The sequence below is a fragment of the Phoca vitulina genome, unplaced genomic scaffold (genome assembly GCF_004348235.1).
Source record: "Phoca vitulina isolate PV1807 unplaced genomic scaffold, GSC_HSeal_1.0 scaffold4, whole genome shotgun sequence".
Classification (NCBI taxonomy): Eukaryota; Metazoa; Chordata; class Mammalia; order Carnivora; family Phocidae; genus Phoca; species Phoca vitulina.
Genome location: NW_022589707.1, coordinates 68,134,118 through 68,147,632, shown reverse-complemented (window position 1 = coordinate 68,147,632; position 13,515 = coordinate 68,134,118). Strand labels below are relative to the sequence as shown.

At 38.0% G+C, this 13,515-nt stretch overlaps 1 protein-coding gene across 1 annotated transcript in view; it reads right to left on the bottom strand.

Annotated features, from left to right (window-relative positions):
• The window catches only part of ABCB4 (ATP binding cassette subfamily B member 4), a 71,831-nt gene that overhangs the window by 38,308 nt on the left and 20,008 nt on the right, over positions 1 to 13,515 (bottom strand). The window contains exons 9-14 of the mRNA XM_032402255.1: positions 12,868 to 13,039; positions 10,382 to 10,495; positions 9,187 to 9,297; positions 8,842 to 8,967; positions 5,551 to 5,754; positions 5,013 to 5,183 (exon numbers count right to left, since the gene is read on the bottom strand). Coding sequence (XP_032258146.1) covers positions 5,013 to 5,183; positions 5,551 to 5,754; positions 8,842 to 8,967; positions 9,187 to 9,297; positions 10,382 to 10,495; positions 12,868 to 13,039 — 898 coding nt within the window. The remainder of the gene's footprint in view (positions 1 to 5,012; positions 5,184 to 5,550; positions 5,755 to 8,841; positions 8,968 to 9,186; positions 9,298 to 10,381; positions 10,496 to 12,867; positions 13,040 to 13,515) is intronic.

Genomic DNA, 13,515 nt, shown 5'->3' with positions numbered 1-13,515 from the left:
ATTACATGGAGGCTAGTTTTATTTTTCTCTTGCCCCCCCCAGTATGGTAACACTGTGAGTAGGAGAGTCATGTAGGTATGAGACTTTTTGATTATTGACTTTCTTTTAAAAATAAAAATAACAAATCTGCATTTGTATTTTTTAAGATCTTATATGGAAAAACCTATTGTTTGTTTTGGTAAATATTTGCTATCTATTGAGTCAACAGCTGATATGGTCCTTAAAAATTCTTTTTTATGTAGACATGTATTATTTCAATGAGCTGGACCATGGTAATCAATTCAGTAAATATTTATTTAGAATCTACTACGTGCTAGGCACTGATGAAGTGTTAAAAAGATATAAACACAGGGGCACCTGGCTGGCTCAGTTGGTAGAGCACCTGACCCTTGATCTCAGGGTCCTGAGTTGAAGCCCCATGTTGGGCATAGAGCTTACTTAAAAAAAAGATATAAACATGAACCATTTATTAATTCTGCCTCTTAGAGGATTTATTCTTTCTAGGAGAGAGGAGGCACATAAGTAAATAAATAACTACGACAAGTTGGTGTCACACGTGAGGTATTGATACATGTATGAAGGATACACAGAAGAAAAATATTCTTCTTACAGGATAGGTAATCAGGGAAGAGCAATAGATGTAATAGCGCCATATCCTTATGCCTCTCAGAGGAGAAATAATAACTTACATAATTCAACTTATCATTGTTAAAATATAGTTTGTACCTTAGAATGACTGGCCCAAGTGACTGACTAGTATCATTGAGGGAAGTGCAATAATGAAGGATTTCCCTTTTAAAGATATGATTTATTGTCTGCAAAATAGATCAGCTTAGTTATCTTGCAAAGTATGGAGTCGATTAGGTAGATTATAAAGTAGTCATAGCAACCATGGTACATTAAACATGGCCACAAACACTCCCATCCAGAGGTGGAGTCTATTTCTCCAACTCCTCAGATCTGGGCAGGTCCTGTGACTTTTTTGATCAAAAAAATGTGAAGGAATTGACACTTGGCAATTTCCAGAACCTGGGCTTCAAGAGGCCTTATATTTGTGAGTTTGCTACCTTGAAATCACAGTAAAAGGAAGCTTGTCTAATCTACTGGAAGATGAGAAGCCTCATGGGCAGAACTGAGCTTCCTCAGGCAACAGCCATTACCAACTGCCGGGCCCAAGAGTGAGGCCATCCTGAACGTTCCAGCCCAGCGGACCCTGAGCTGAAAGTAGCTGCCTAAGGGAGACTAGGCAAACCAACAGAGGAACAACACCAGCCGTCTCACCAAGTTTTGACTTAAAGCAGCTGATGCAGAAATCTTGTTAGTGAAGACTGGAAGAAAAGTAAGGACATTGCTACTGGTGCCTGGAAAGAGGGTTGCCTGCATTATATAACCTTGGAATAGTGGGAAAAAAATGTGTCCTGCAGTCACTTGAAAGAAAAGGTATTTAATCTACTGAACTTGTACATCAGGCTAAGAAGATTCCAGAGATCTCGAAATAGAATGTTTAAAGTGCCAATGGGATTCCACTGGCTCTATGTTTCAAAGTACGGGAAGAGAATGGTGAGCTTAAGAAGGAGCTATTTGGCTTGCAAGGTGAATCTAGAGGAAACACAGAAGACCCACTACCTGCTTGGTTGGGGAATGAACTGTCAGTCATCCAGTGAAGTGAAGCCAAAGATTAAATCAGTGTGTGAGTAGAAGACTTTTTGGTTAAAATCTCTGAGACATTTAAGGCAGATTCTCGTAGACACCCACAACTACATAAAAGGGCTTTGGAGACTCTTAAGTAAGGGTTTTCTCATGGGAGCTTGACATGTGGCCCAAAGTAGAGAGAGGTTCATTTTGGAAAAAACTTAGAGATGTAGCTTTTGGGGCTTGAGTGAGCCATGGTCGGATTCCATACAAACTCACAGTCTTTAAGAATATCTACCACCTTGAACTGAAAGAGACTGAGAAAATTCAAAATGTAAAGAGGCCTGCAGGTCCCAAATTTCTATGGACAGAAAGCATGCCGAGAAAGCTACTCAGCTGCAGACACAGGCCATTTCTTATTGCAAAGGAAAGACCTCCCAGAGAGAGGATCTAAGGGCCCAGGGGGTGGAGCCCAAACCCAAGCAGACCACTCCACTGTTGGAGGTGGTACTGGGCCTTAATCAAGGAATGTTCCCTTTCCCTGGAGCAGTGGGGTAACTGGCTACATGCACCTGACTGCACTTCAGAATTGCTCTGGACCAGTAACTGCTATGTGCTTCCTGTTCTAATTTTTGAATGGGAGTGACTATTATTATCCTGTTCTTGCATCAACATTGCATGTTGGGGGTGTGTGTGGAAGACAACTTGTCTTTTGAGTTCACAGATCTCTGGACCAAGATGAGCATAACATGAAGAATCAATCCATATCTGGACCTCATACAGATCTTCAGGTATTGGACTTTGAACCTGATGTCATAGCTGCATGAAAATTTTGAGGGTATTGAGAAGAGGTGAATTTATCTTGCACATGGGAGAAGGGTGAGTAATTGTGGGAGAGAGTGTGTTGTGGAAGGTTAAATATGGTCACAGACACTTTACAGCTCACCCATCAAGAGGTGGACTCTGTCTCCTCACTCCTTCAGTCTGGGCTGCCTTGTGGCTTGCTGGGACCAACAGAATGTGATGAAAGTGACACTGTGTGAGTTCTGGAGTCTAAGCCTCTAGATGTCTTCTAGCTTCTGCCTCTGGGACAAAGTCCTGAGAAGGCCATGGAAGGCAGCCACACTAGCCTACTGTATGAGTTTGAGTATGAGAATCCACATGGGATGCCCAGTCAACAGTCAGCATGGGAGTAAGGCCATCTTGGACTATTTTAGCTAAGTCAGCCCTCCAGGTAAAAGCATCCATATGCTCAGGTGAAAACAGCAGAAGATCCACCCAGCCAATCCACAGAATTATTGTTTCAAATCCGAATTTGGGATGGTTTGTTATGCAGCAATAGGTAACCAATTCTGCAATTAGTACAATTAATAATCATGGTAATGGCAGTCACCATAATAATAGCATCAGTGTTCCCCAATGTGCAAGGCATGTGCTAATAACTTTACATGTAGTACTCATTTAATCTTTTCAACCATCCTATGACATTATTTCTCCCCCTCTCCCCAGTTACTTATGCAGGATCTCAGGCTTAGAGAGAGGTTAATTTGCCCAAGATCGTGCAGCTAGAAAGGGACAGAGCCAGGACTCTAGCCTCAGGCTGTCTAGCACCAAAGCCTGTGCTCTTAACCCCTCTCCAAGCTGCTGATGGCTTTTCTTAGAAATTAAAAAAAAAATTATGGGTGATTCATCAGCTATTTTTATTTTTAAAACCTAAAAGTTTATCAACTGGGGAGTGGGTCATAATCCTAGAGAACCCCAATTGCTAAAATTGAATGAAGTAACTTGTCTAAGTATGAATTAAAACTTGCAAGACTACAATTTTTCTGATAGGATCCATATCACAAAAAATAACATGTCCAATAATTCTGTTCTTTTAGCATATAAAGGGCTAATATATTGAATATTTGTATCCTAGAAAGTATTGGGACCTAGGTTTTAGGGACCTAAATGGGACCTGAATGGGCCTTCCCCCCATTAATATCTTTCTTATCCTACCTGACATCTCCTAAAAAAGTCTATGTCAACACACAAATCCCCATTTAAGTTAGTTTTTATGTTTTAATTTATGCATTTAATAAAATAATTTCCTGCTTTAAGTCATGCCTGATTAACCAACCAAATGCCAGTTTCCTGTGTATATATTTTGGTTCCTTAATATTGAGACTTAACATACATGAAAGCAATATGATTCGGTGCAAGAATTTGTGAGTAATAACTATCATCTCATTAATCATTATTAGATTAGATTATATAAAATAAGCCAAAATGTTCATCTGATGAACCGTGAAGCATTGATTAACTACAGTTTATAGCACAGAGTGTTTACTTAGAATTCAGGTGTAAGTTTTCCTGAAAAAATAAGATTCAGACAGCTTATCCCTAAAATTGCAAGAGGTAGTTTGGATAGAAGCCGTGAAGTCACTGGCACACTTGATTACTAAGCTTTCTGAAACCAAATACATGTGTGATATTTCTGTTTTTGAGGCCCATTGATCCGGTGTCTCTGACTCTGGTTATTATCCTGGGTCGTTAGTACAGATGACATCAGCAGTGACCGCAAGAGTGTCCCAACATAAGGTTCTTCCTGTGAAGCTTCAGCTTTGAAAACCAACAGTGAGAGATTCAGAAATACCAGAGTTGGGCATGTGAGCTCACATCCTTAAAATGTGTCACTTATTGGGGCGCCTGGGTGGCTCAGTCGTTAAGCGTCTGCCTTCGGCTCAGGTCATGATCCCAGGGTCCTGGGATCGAGCCCCGCATTGGGCTCCCTGCTCGGCGGGAAGCCCGCTTCTCCCACTCTCACTCCCCCTGCTTGTGTTCCCTCCTGCTGTCTCTCTCTCTGTCAAATAAATAAAAATCTTAAAAAAAAAAAAAAAAATGTGTCACTTATTTACGTGCTTAGACAAACACACAAAGTGAACTTTACTTCCTTTTTCCTTCCTTTCGCCTTCATGAATACAGATAATGGTACTGCCTACCTACAGAATAAGGCAAGTATTTTGAGCTGTTTTTCCATTGGACCGGTGTCTAGGTAACCAGATTTTTCTTTGGACATTTTAACATGACTTTTTTTTTTTTTTAACATGACTACTTTTGATCAAAGCAATAGCCTCTGAGCAAGAAGTAAACGGCGCTAAGTGGCTCACTGCATATGCCTGATTTGACCCCGTGCACTTTCATCAGAGCAAGCTGGTTAACGGGCCATCTACCTCTCTTTGCCTCGTGACCTGACAGAAAAGGGAAATCAATAAAGCCCCAGGAGAGAGCTTCACTTGCTCTCGTGTTTATGTTCTTCAATCTAGAGGCACAAAGCCTCAGCAAGAGTTTCCAATAAAGCTTCAGCGTGCTGGTCCTTCAGGTGTTTCGGGCTGACTGACCTTATCCAGGGCCGCCTGTACCTCTGCTTCGCTTCCAGTGTCCAGGGCTGACGTGGCCTCGTCCAGCAGGAGGATCCTGGGGTTGCGAACCAGGGCCCGAGCGATGGCGATTCTCTGCTTCTGTCCGCCACTCAGCTGGGCCCCTCTGTCTCCAACCAGGGTGTCGAATTTCTACAACACAGAAAACATGGAGGAACGCTTGATATAGTTTAAACAGAAAAGGCTCTGGAGTCTAGAAGTTCATGAAGATGACGTGGAGCTTCATTTTGACTATGGTAATGAGTCCTAAATTATAATAAAATCAATGAATACTGAATTCTAAAAAACTACTACCATATACTCTGCATAAAATTTTATAGGACTCCTGTACCAGGCCGAACTCCTTACAACTCCAACTGAATAATGCAAGGGACTTTGCCTAAGGAAAGTTGAACAATCTTGCATCTCAAACATTCTTAGCTGAAACGTTGAAGAAAGAACTCGCTCGCATGAAGTCAAATTCAAATTCCAAGGGCAACTACATTAACAGAGCCTTTACCTGTGGTAGTTTCATGATAAAGTCATAGGCATTGGCCTCTTTGACAGCTTTCTCTATCTCATCCATGGTGACGTCTTCACGGCCATAACGAATATTTTCAGCAATTGTGGTAGAAAATAACACTGGCTCCTGACTCACCACTCCAATGATTTCCCTGAGATACCTTACATTAAAGGTCCTAATATCCTGCCCATCAATGTTAATCTGAAAGAAAGAAATATTTCCATTAAATATTTTAAACCATCTGACATCTAAAGCATTAAGACTCTTTAATTTGATACAAAAAGTCTTAGCTAACATTTAGCTTATTAACTTATTTAACTTATTTTTGTGGCTACAAATGGTTAGAAATGAGAATTAGAAACAAACAGCAATGAGCAAGAATAGAAATGAAAAGCATATTTATTATCTTACACATACAGTTTTTTCATGGTTGGATTATTCTCCATAAATGATACTAGGTTATATATTTTTGGCATACTATTATTTTTTCCTTATCACTATTTAAATTTGAATAAAAATGTCCATTTACCTACATAGTCTACATATCATTTTGATGGCACTATGATGTTTTACTAGATATAATATACCATAATTTATTTTAGCATTTCCCACCTGCTAGATATTTGACTTCTTTCAAGGAACTTGAAAGACAATCATTGTAGAAGTAGAGAGTTATCAGGTTGAAGAGTATGATTTCTTTTTATTTCTCTGATAACAATTTCTTACCTGTACAATGACAGGTGTATGTTGGGTATTTATTATTTGCTGGATAAAGGTTGAATAAACAACACTCTAAAAAGAGTTTAGTAATTTATAGTGTCAGCAAAAATAAATAAATGTATCTGCTTTTTGGCAATTTACTAGGTCTGGGTCTCATAATTTTAATTTGTTTTTTTCTAATTAATAAGTGCAAACTGGTACCTTATATTTGCTTTGTTTTGTAAATATTTAAAGATTTTATTTATTTATTTGAGAGAGAAAGAATGAGACAGAGAGAGAGCATGAGAGGCGGAGAGTGTCAGAGGGAGAAGCAGACTCCCCGCTGAGCAGGGGGCCCGACGCGGGACTCGATCCTGGGACTCCAGGATCATGACCTGAGCCAAAGGCAGTCACTTAACCAACTGAGCCACCCAGGCGCCCCTGTTTTGTAAATATTTATAAATGAGGCTGAACATTTCTTGAAAATTTTTACAGATGCACTTTTTTTTAAAGATTTTATTTATTTGACAGAGAGAGACACAGCGAGAGAGGGAACACAAGCAGGGGGAGTAGGAGAGGGAGAAGCAGGCTTCCCGCCGAGCAGGGAGCCCGATGAGGGGCTCGATCCTAGGACCCTGGGATCTTGACCTGAGCTGAAGGCAGACGCTTAACGACTGAGCCACCCAGGCGCCCCCTACAGAAGCATATTTATTCTCAAAAGATTTTCATGTTCATATCCTATTATAGATTCATATTAATTTCTCAAATATTAAATATAATAGTTTTTCCATATATATCATAAATCATATTTCTATTTATTGCTTTCTTTTATTTAGCTTTACTATGTTTAATTAAAGAGGAGTTCAAGGAAAAATTAAATAAATGAACTGTACCACTGAACATTTCTTTTAATATTTTAGTAAGAAAATTGCTAAATCATGATGCGAACAGTGAATATCTCTGAGTTATAGAATTTCTAAAGACTTTTTCCCTGTTGACATGTATATTTAAAAAATATGTATTACTCCAATAATTATTTTATTTTTTCAGTTTTTTAATTTTTCATAATTTCATAATTTTAATTTTTTTAACTGGACTCTATGCCCAATGTGGGGCTTGAACACATGACCCCAAAATCAAGAGTCGCACGTTCCACTGGCTGAGTCAGCCAGGCACTCCTACTCCAATAATAATTTTAAAAATAAGATATTTTCAAAGGCATATTCTTAAAGGTTAGTATTTTACTAGGGTCTTTTTTAAAAATAAAAATGTTTACACTTGAACCAACCTACAGTTTGCTTTAATAAGTGGGGATAGGATTGTGTTCCCCCCAATAATATCAGATTTTTCCAAAATGTGTATTTTATGAAGTTAATTAAATAAATAATTCATGTACCCTAGAACTCTGTGTTCATTCCTGTAATCTCTGTTCTATCTCAATGCCTTTTAGTGTTGTTTGTTTTTCTTTGAAACTTGTAATCATCTTCTGTTTTCATAATTGTTGAATTGTAATATATTTTAGTATCAGGTAAACTCAGTGTCCTGAAGTTGGTACAACTGAGGAAATCTGAATATATACTGTGGGCTGGTATTGTATTAAAATTAAATTTACTGATTCTGATCATTATTTTGTGGTTATGTAAGAGAATATCCTTCTTAGAAAATATATTCTGCAGTATGTAAGGGTCAAGGGACATGATGTCCCTAACTTAGTCTCAAAGGTTCAGGAAAAAAATATGCCTTTGTGTGTGTGTATGTGTGTGTGTGTACATGTGTGCATGTGTGTTTATTATATATATGGAGAGAGAGAGAGAAGACAATAAAGTAAATGGGTCAAAATATAAACAATTAGTAAATCTGGGTGAAGACTATATGTGTTTCCTGCTTGCAACTTTTAAGTTTCAATCTATAAGAAAGTTTTTTAAAAAATTTTATTTATTTATTTTTAGGTAGACTACATGCCAAGCGTGGAGCCCAATGTGGAGCTCGATCTCACTACCCTGAGATCAACACCTGAGCTGAGATCAAGAGTCAGATGCTTAACCGACTGAGCCACCCAGGCACCTCATGAGAAAATTCTTAAAAGGAAAAAAATATAGCCTGGGCTATTAATGTCTCGCAAGTCCCCGGAAGTTTTTTAAGAGACTATCCCACTTTCCCCTTCAGATTTTCTAACATTTAAGAAAACTCAACTGTCTTTGATGAATTTAATTACTGTCCTGAGATTTCTTGTGACCTTGATTATCAGGTTCTCAAAAATTGCTATGTGGAATATTTTCGACCAAGCCCAATAATTTCTTGAAAATAACAGTCTCAGTGGTCTGGATGACTGTTTTCCAGTTGAGTTAGTGAGTTATGAAATGCTTAGTTAGAACAGAAGAGAGTGTTGTCTAGCCTCTTTGGCTTTTATCATCTTGAATATTTTTTAAACCCGTCCAAGTGTTTGAATACATTATCTAGATGCATTGCAATTCTATAGCCTTTTTACCAAAATTGGATTCCCATGCAAATTTGCTACTGAAAAAACAATTTCGAAGGGCTAATGGGTACCCAGCTGGCCACTTTGAGAACTTGGTTCTTCCCACTTACCCTACCCTCGTCAGGGTCATAGAGCCTCTGCATCAGCTGCACTGTCGTGCTCTTCCCACAGCCGCTGTTCCCAACCAGCGCCACCGTCTGCCCACTCTCGACCTTCAGGCTGAGGCCCTTCAAGATCTGTGAGGGAAAGGAGAGAGGAAGGACACACTTCACAGCAAAAGCCTAAAAGGGGACTAATTTGATTCAGTTTCAATTGTGAAAAAAGTATCACATAAGGGAATAAAACCCCAAAAGGAAAAAGCATATAAATATCAAAACAGTAGCAACTTTAGGTTCTTTATGATGGTTAAACAATCAATCTGAGTTAGGAATTCTTATAAATATCACTTACAGTACCTTGATATTAGCTCGAGCTGGATAAGAAAAGTGAACATCCCTGAACTCCAAATTCCCTTGGATGCTGTCAGGTTTGTGTCCTCTCTCTGAAAAACTGTCAATTTTAGGATTCTAAATAAAACAAAATTCAATGACTATTCCATCATAGAACAAACAACTGCACTTTTAAGGAATATGATTTAGCAAATTCCAAAAAGAGGACTTGGAATGGCACAACTTTCTTCCCATGAGACAGAACCTACTTGTAGATTTGTGTGTGTGTGTGTGTGTGTGTGTGTGTGTGTAAGGAAATATTCCTTTGCAGAAAACAGATGTTTTCTGAAAAGTACATAGGAATATATTAATTTCGTTTCTTACAATATCTCCCTTTAAGTTTTTGGCATATCCCCATACATTTTCTAAATGGTCGGATATGCATGCTTCTACAAGTGTGATAACAAGACATATTAGAATTGATATAGCCAGGTATTTCAGCATTTAGTGAAAATTAGTATTCCTAAACAGCAAATGAAATGGATTTGGGTTGTGAAGACTGAACAATTGGCTAGGGCCAAGTTATTTAGGAGCAATGGAAACTGTAAATATATTCAGAGGCTGAGCAATTTTCTCCTGACTTAGGTCAATGAAACAGGAGGATCTGCTTGGATTACATGACCACATTTCAGGTACCTACTTTGCATTTTATCTGTGTAAATGCAGTGACATGCTTCAACATGTGAAAACTATATTCTTTATTTCACTGCATTCATTCAGTGTGGTTGACTCAAAGTCATATGAATCATGCAGTGATTTTTTTCTTCGAAGGGGGCAACGTGCAGCAAAATATACTGTCAATATGGGTCCCACAAATAATTTTTCCACCTACTCGTTCTGTCTATAGAAATCATAATATTCCTAGCCTCACTACAACATGGAAGAGCAAAGGAGAAAAACTCAGAAGAGCAAACATCTTTGCTCTGCACTCTAATAATAACACAATGGTGCAGATGTACTTTTCCAAAATGAGATCAGGTTATTATATTATTTCAAGATGAACTTTTAGAAATATTAATAAGAGGCACTTTGTTTCACTCATTACTACGAAGAGGTCCCTTATTTTCACATTATTAATTTTCACATGATTTTTAACCTAAAGCCAGAGTTAAGTATGCAAGCCTCAAAGAATTTTTTGACATGGCAATAATAAATGACTCACACTATCAATGATGTTGAAGATCGCATAGGCTGCTCCTCTTGCATTCGCAAAAGCATCAATGCATGGAGCAGCTTGTCCAACACTGAAGGCTCCAACCAGGATTGAAAAAAAGACCTGAGCAAAAGAACATGAGGAACAGTTATAAACCCCCTTCTGCTGCCCATTATTATCTCAAATATGACTCTTTGAAACACGTACTACACTAAGGATTAAGTTTAGGTTTATCCCTTTAAATCTCTTTTTTTTTTTTTAGCAAAAGGGCAAAGTTTATAAGGTTAATATAGGATTTCATTGCACAACTGGCTTCTTCAATCTCAAAAATACTTCTTTGTCTAGCTTGCCGAACTATCTGTTCTTCTCCTGAACTTAAAAGGGTCAGAAAGTTTTTTCAGACCTATTTCCTTGACTCTGAAGCCAGGGGCCACTAGAACGAAACATTTCCCATCAGTATTGTTATTCAGATTGTTATGACTTTCTCTACCTATGCATGGAATTACACAGAATGTTCAAGATGAAACACAGATTTGGGGCCCACAGAATTTCCTTAAAAAAACAGCTTTTTACATACATATTTTGATAAGATTTTTAATATAAAAAGTAACAGTTCACACATTATAAATCACTAAATCACACCTGTGTGCACTGATTAATAATTCCTTTACACAATTATTCTATACTATGGCAAACAGAAATTAACACATTTCCCTTTACTATAGAAAAGCCAAGAATATAAGCTTCAGGAATGCATATGATTCGTAAAACTTAACTGAGGAAAACATAAATGTAGAGAAATTACTCCTTTCTCTCTGGGCATGATGAAACTTCTACATATAGCTTGACTTTTCTCTGAAGACAGTTACAGTAACACTTTACATACCCAGAATTCAAATATCCCACAAATATCTATCCACTGTCTGCAGTACAGATAAGAACCAGTAAGGAAGCAAAAAAAAGTCTCTACCAAAGTAGATGTTATAAAGTTCATGCACCAGGGCTCTTTCCCTTTACACAGAGGGTGTGGTTGGGCTCTGCATTGTGGGTCCCCACTCTCCAGCCCTGGGGGGGAGATGTCACTGTCCACGTGGTACAAATGTGGAGACTGGGCCAGAGAGAGGAGTCAGGATTTTCTCTCTCTTCTTTACAAAATTTTGCAAGTGAGGAAGTGAAGAAGGTGGAGAACTTCCAAGCTGACCACCAGAAAGGAGGCCAATAGGAGAAAAAATCAACCCCCCAGAAAAAGAAAAGGAAAAAAAAATCTACTCCACAATTATAAAAGCTCATCCAGCAAGCAGCCCTCAACACCTAATGGAATCTGAAGATACCATTCTGGAAAACATTTCGAAATGATTAATTTTCATAATGGTCTTCATGCGTCACCAAAGAGCCAAATTGGGGTCATCAGTATCCTCTCTTTAGAAACACAGAGAAGTGTAAGTTTTAAAAGATTGCTCTTTGAATGTTTACATGTTGTTTTGATCATCACTGACACATAAAGATGGTCACAAAATATTGCTGGTTTATAAAAAAGGTTATAGGGGTGCCTGGTAGCTCAGTCAGTTAAGCAGCAGACTTTTGATTTCAGCTCAGTTCACGATCTTGGGGTCCTGGGATCAAGCCCCATGGCAGGCTCTGCACTTAGCAGGGAGTCTGCTTGAGGATTCTCTCCCTCTCCCTTTCCTTCCCCTTGCCCCTCCCCTTGCTTGTGCACTCTTTCTCTTTCTCTAATATAAATAAATAAATCTTTTTAAAAAGTGGTTATAAAAAGATACACATAATACAATCCCAGTTTTGAAAGAAAAAAACATATATATATCTATATGTATATATGTATATGTATGATACATATATACATATATGTATATGTATGTGTATATATATACATATAGATATATATAATGATCTGGGAGATCTATACCAAAACTTATCATTAAGTATATATGGATTATTAGATTCTAAGTAATTTGTAATTTTAAAAATTCTGTATTCTAATCCTTTGTGTAACTAGTAGATATTATTTTCAGAATCATAAAATAAACCTATGTTCATTCTGAAAAACAGAATAATTTTCCATCTTATATTTTGAGTAGCTGATGTTTTATATTATGTAAACGTAGCATCCTCACATACTATGACCTGTCTATAATAATGTTTACTTTTTTATATAACGAAAACTCAATGGCAGAAAGAGGATGCCTCCAATCCATATTTGTTCATTCGTAAATTCATTCAATTTTTACTTCCTTTTATATGATGTATAGCTTCTCAAGTGGTCTAACTACATGCTACTTTTTTGCCCCCAGCTCATAATTGTGCCTTGTGTATTCTAGAAGGCGAGCTCTGCCCACAGGACAGAGCAAAGGTTCACCAAAAGAGAAAAGCCTATAATCAGGCTCATTCTTCGAAAATGAGGAGTATGAAAGAAAACATAAGGTAGATGGATAAACAATATTTTTGGTTTCTTCATAAATATTAGGAAAACTACTTACGGTCATTGCATTTCCAATAGTATATTCTTTTGATATAATCAAAGTGGATCCATACCAGAAGGCCAGGGCATATGACGCATATATTAACAGGAAGGCGATGCCCATGGAAATGTTTGCTGAAATAGCTTTTTTAATTCCAATCTTTTTGGCATTTTCTAGATGTTTCTCATACCTACCAGAAAATGAGGGGAAAACGTTGTAACAAGAAAACAATCCATAATCAGAGCCGGGTTCGCCTCCCGTGTAGTTGGAGGTTTAAGGAACAATGCCAACACAGTAAGAAACCCTGCTGAAACCCAACTTCCTGGGAATTGAGCCAATTCAGGATCAGCCAGGACTAGAACCCATCTGAGCCTTCTCTTTACTGGCCTGGACTCGTCTCCCTTGGTCCCTTCCAGTCTAATCAGGGTTCCTATAGCTGTTCCAGGATTGAACGTCTCCTGGGATATGGAAGAGCTTCGCCATCATCTTCCCGGCCAGCAACACGAGCCAAAGTTCGGGTGGGAGAAGAGAAACCAAGTCAAAGGAGAATGGCACTAAAACGTAAATACGCTGTGCGATGCTTACAATTGATTCTTTTTTTTTTTTTTTAATTTAAATTTTTTATTGTTATGTTAATCCCCATACATTACATCATTAGTTTTAGAT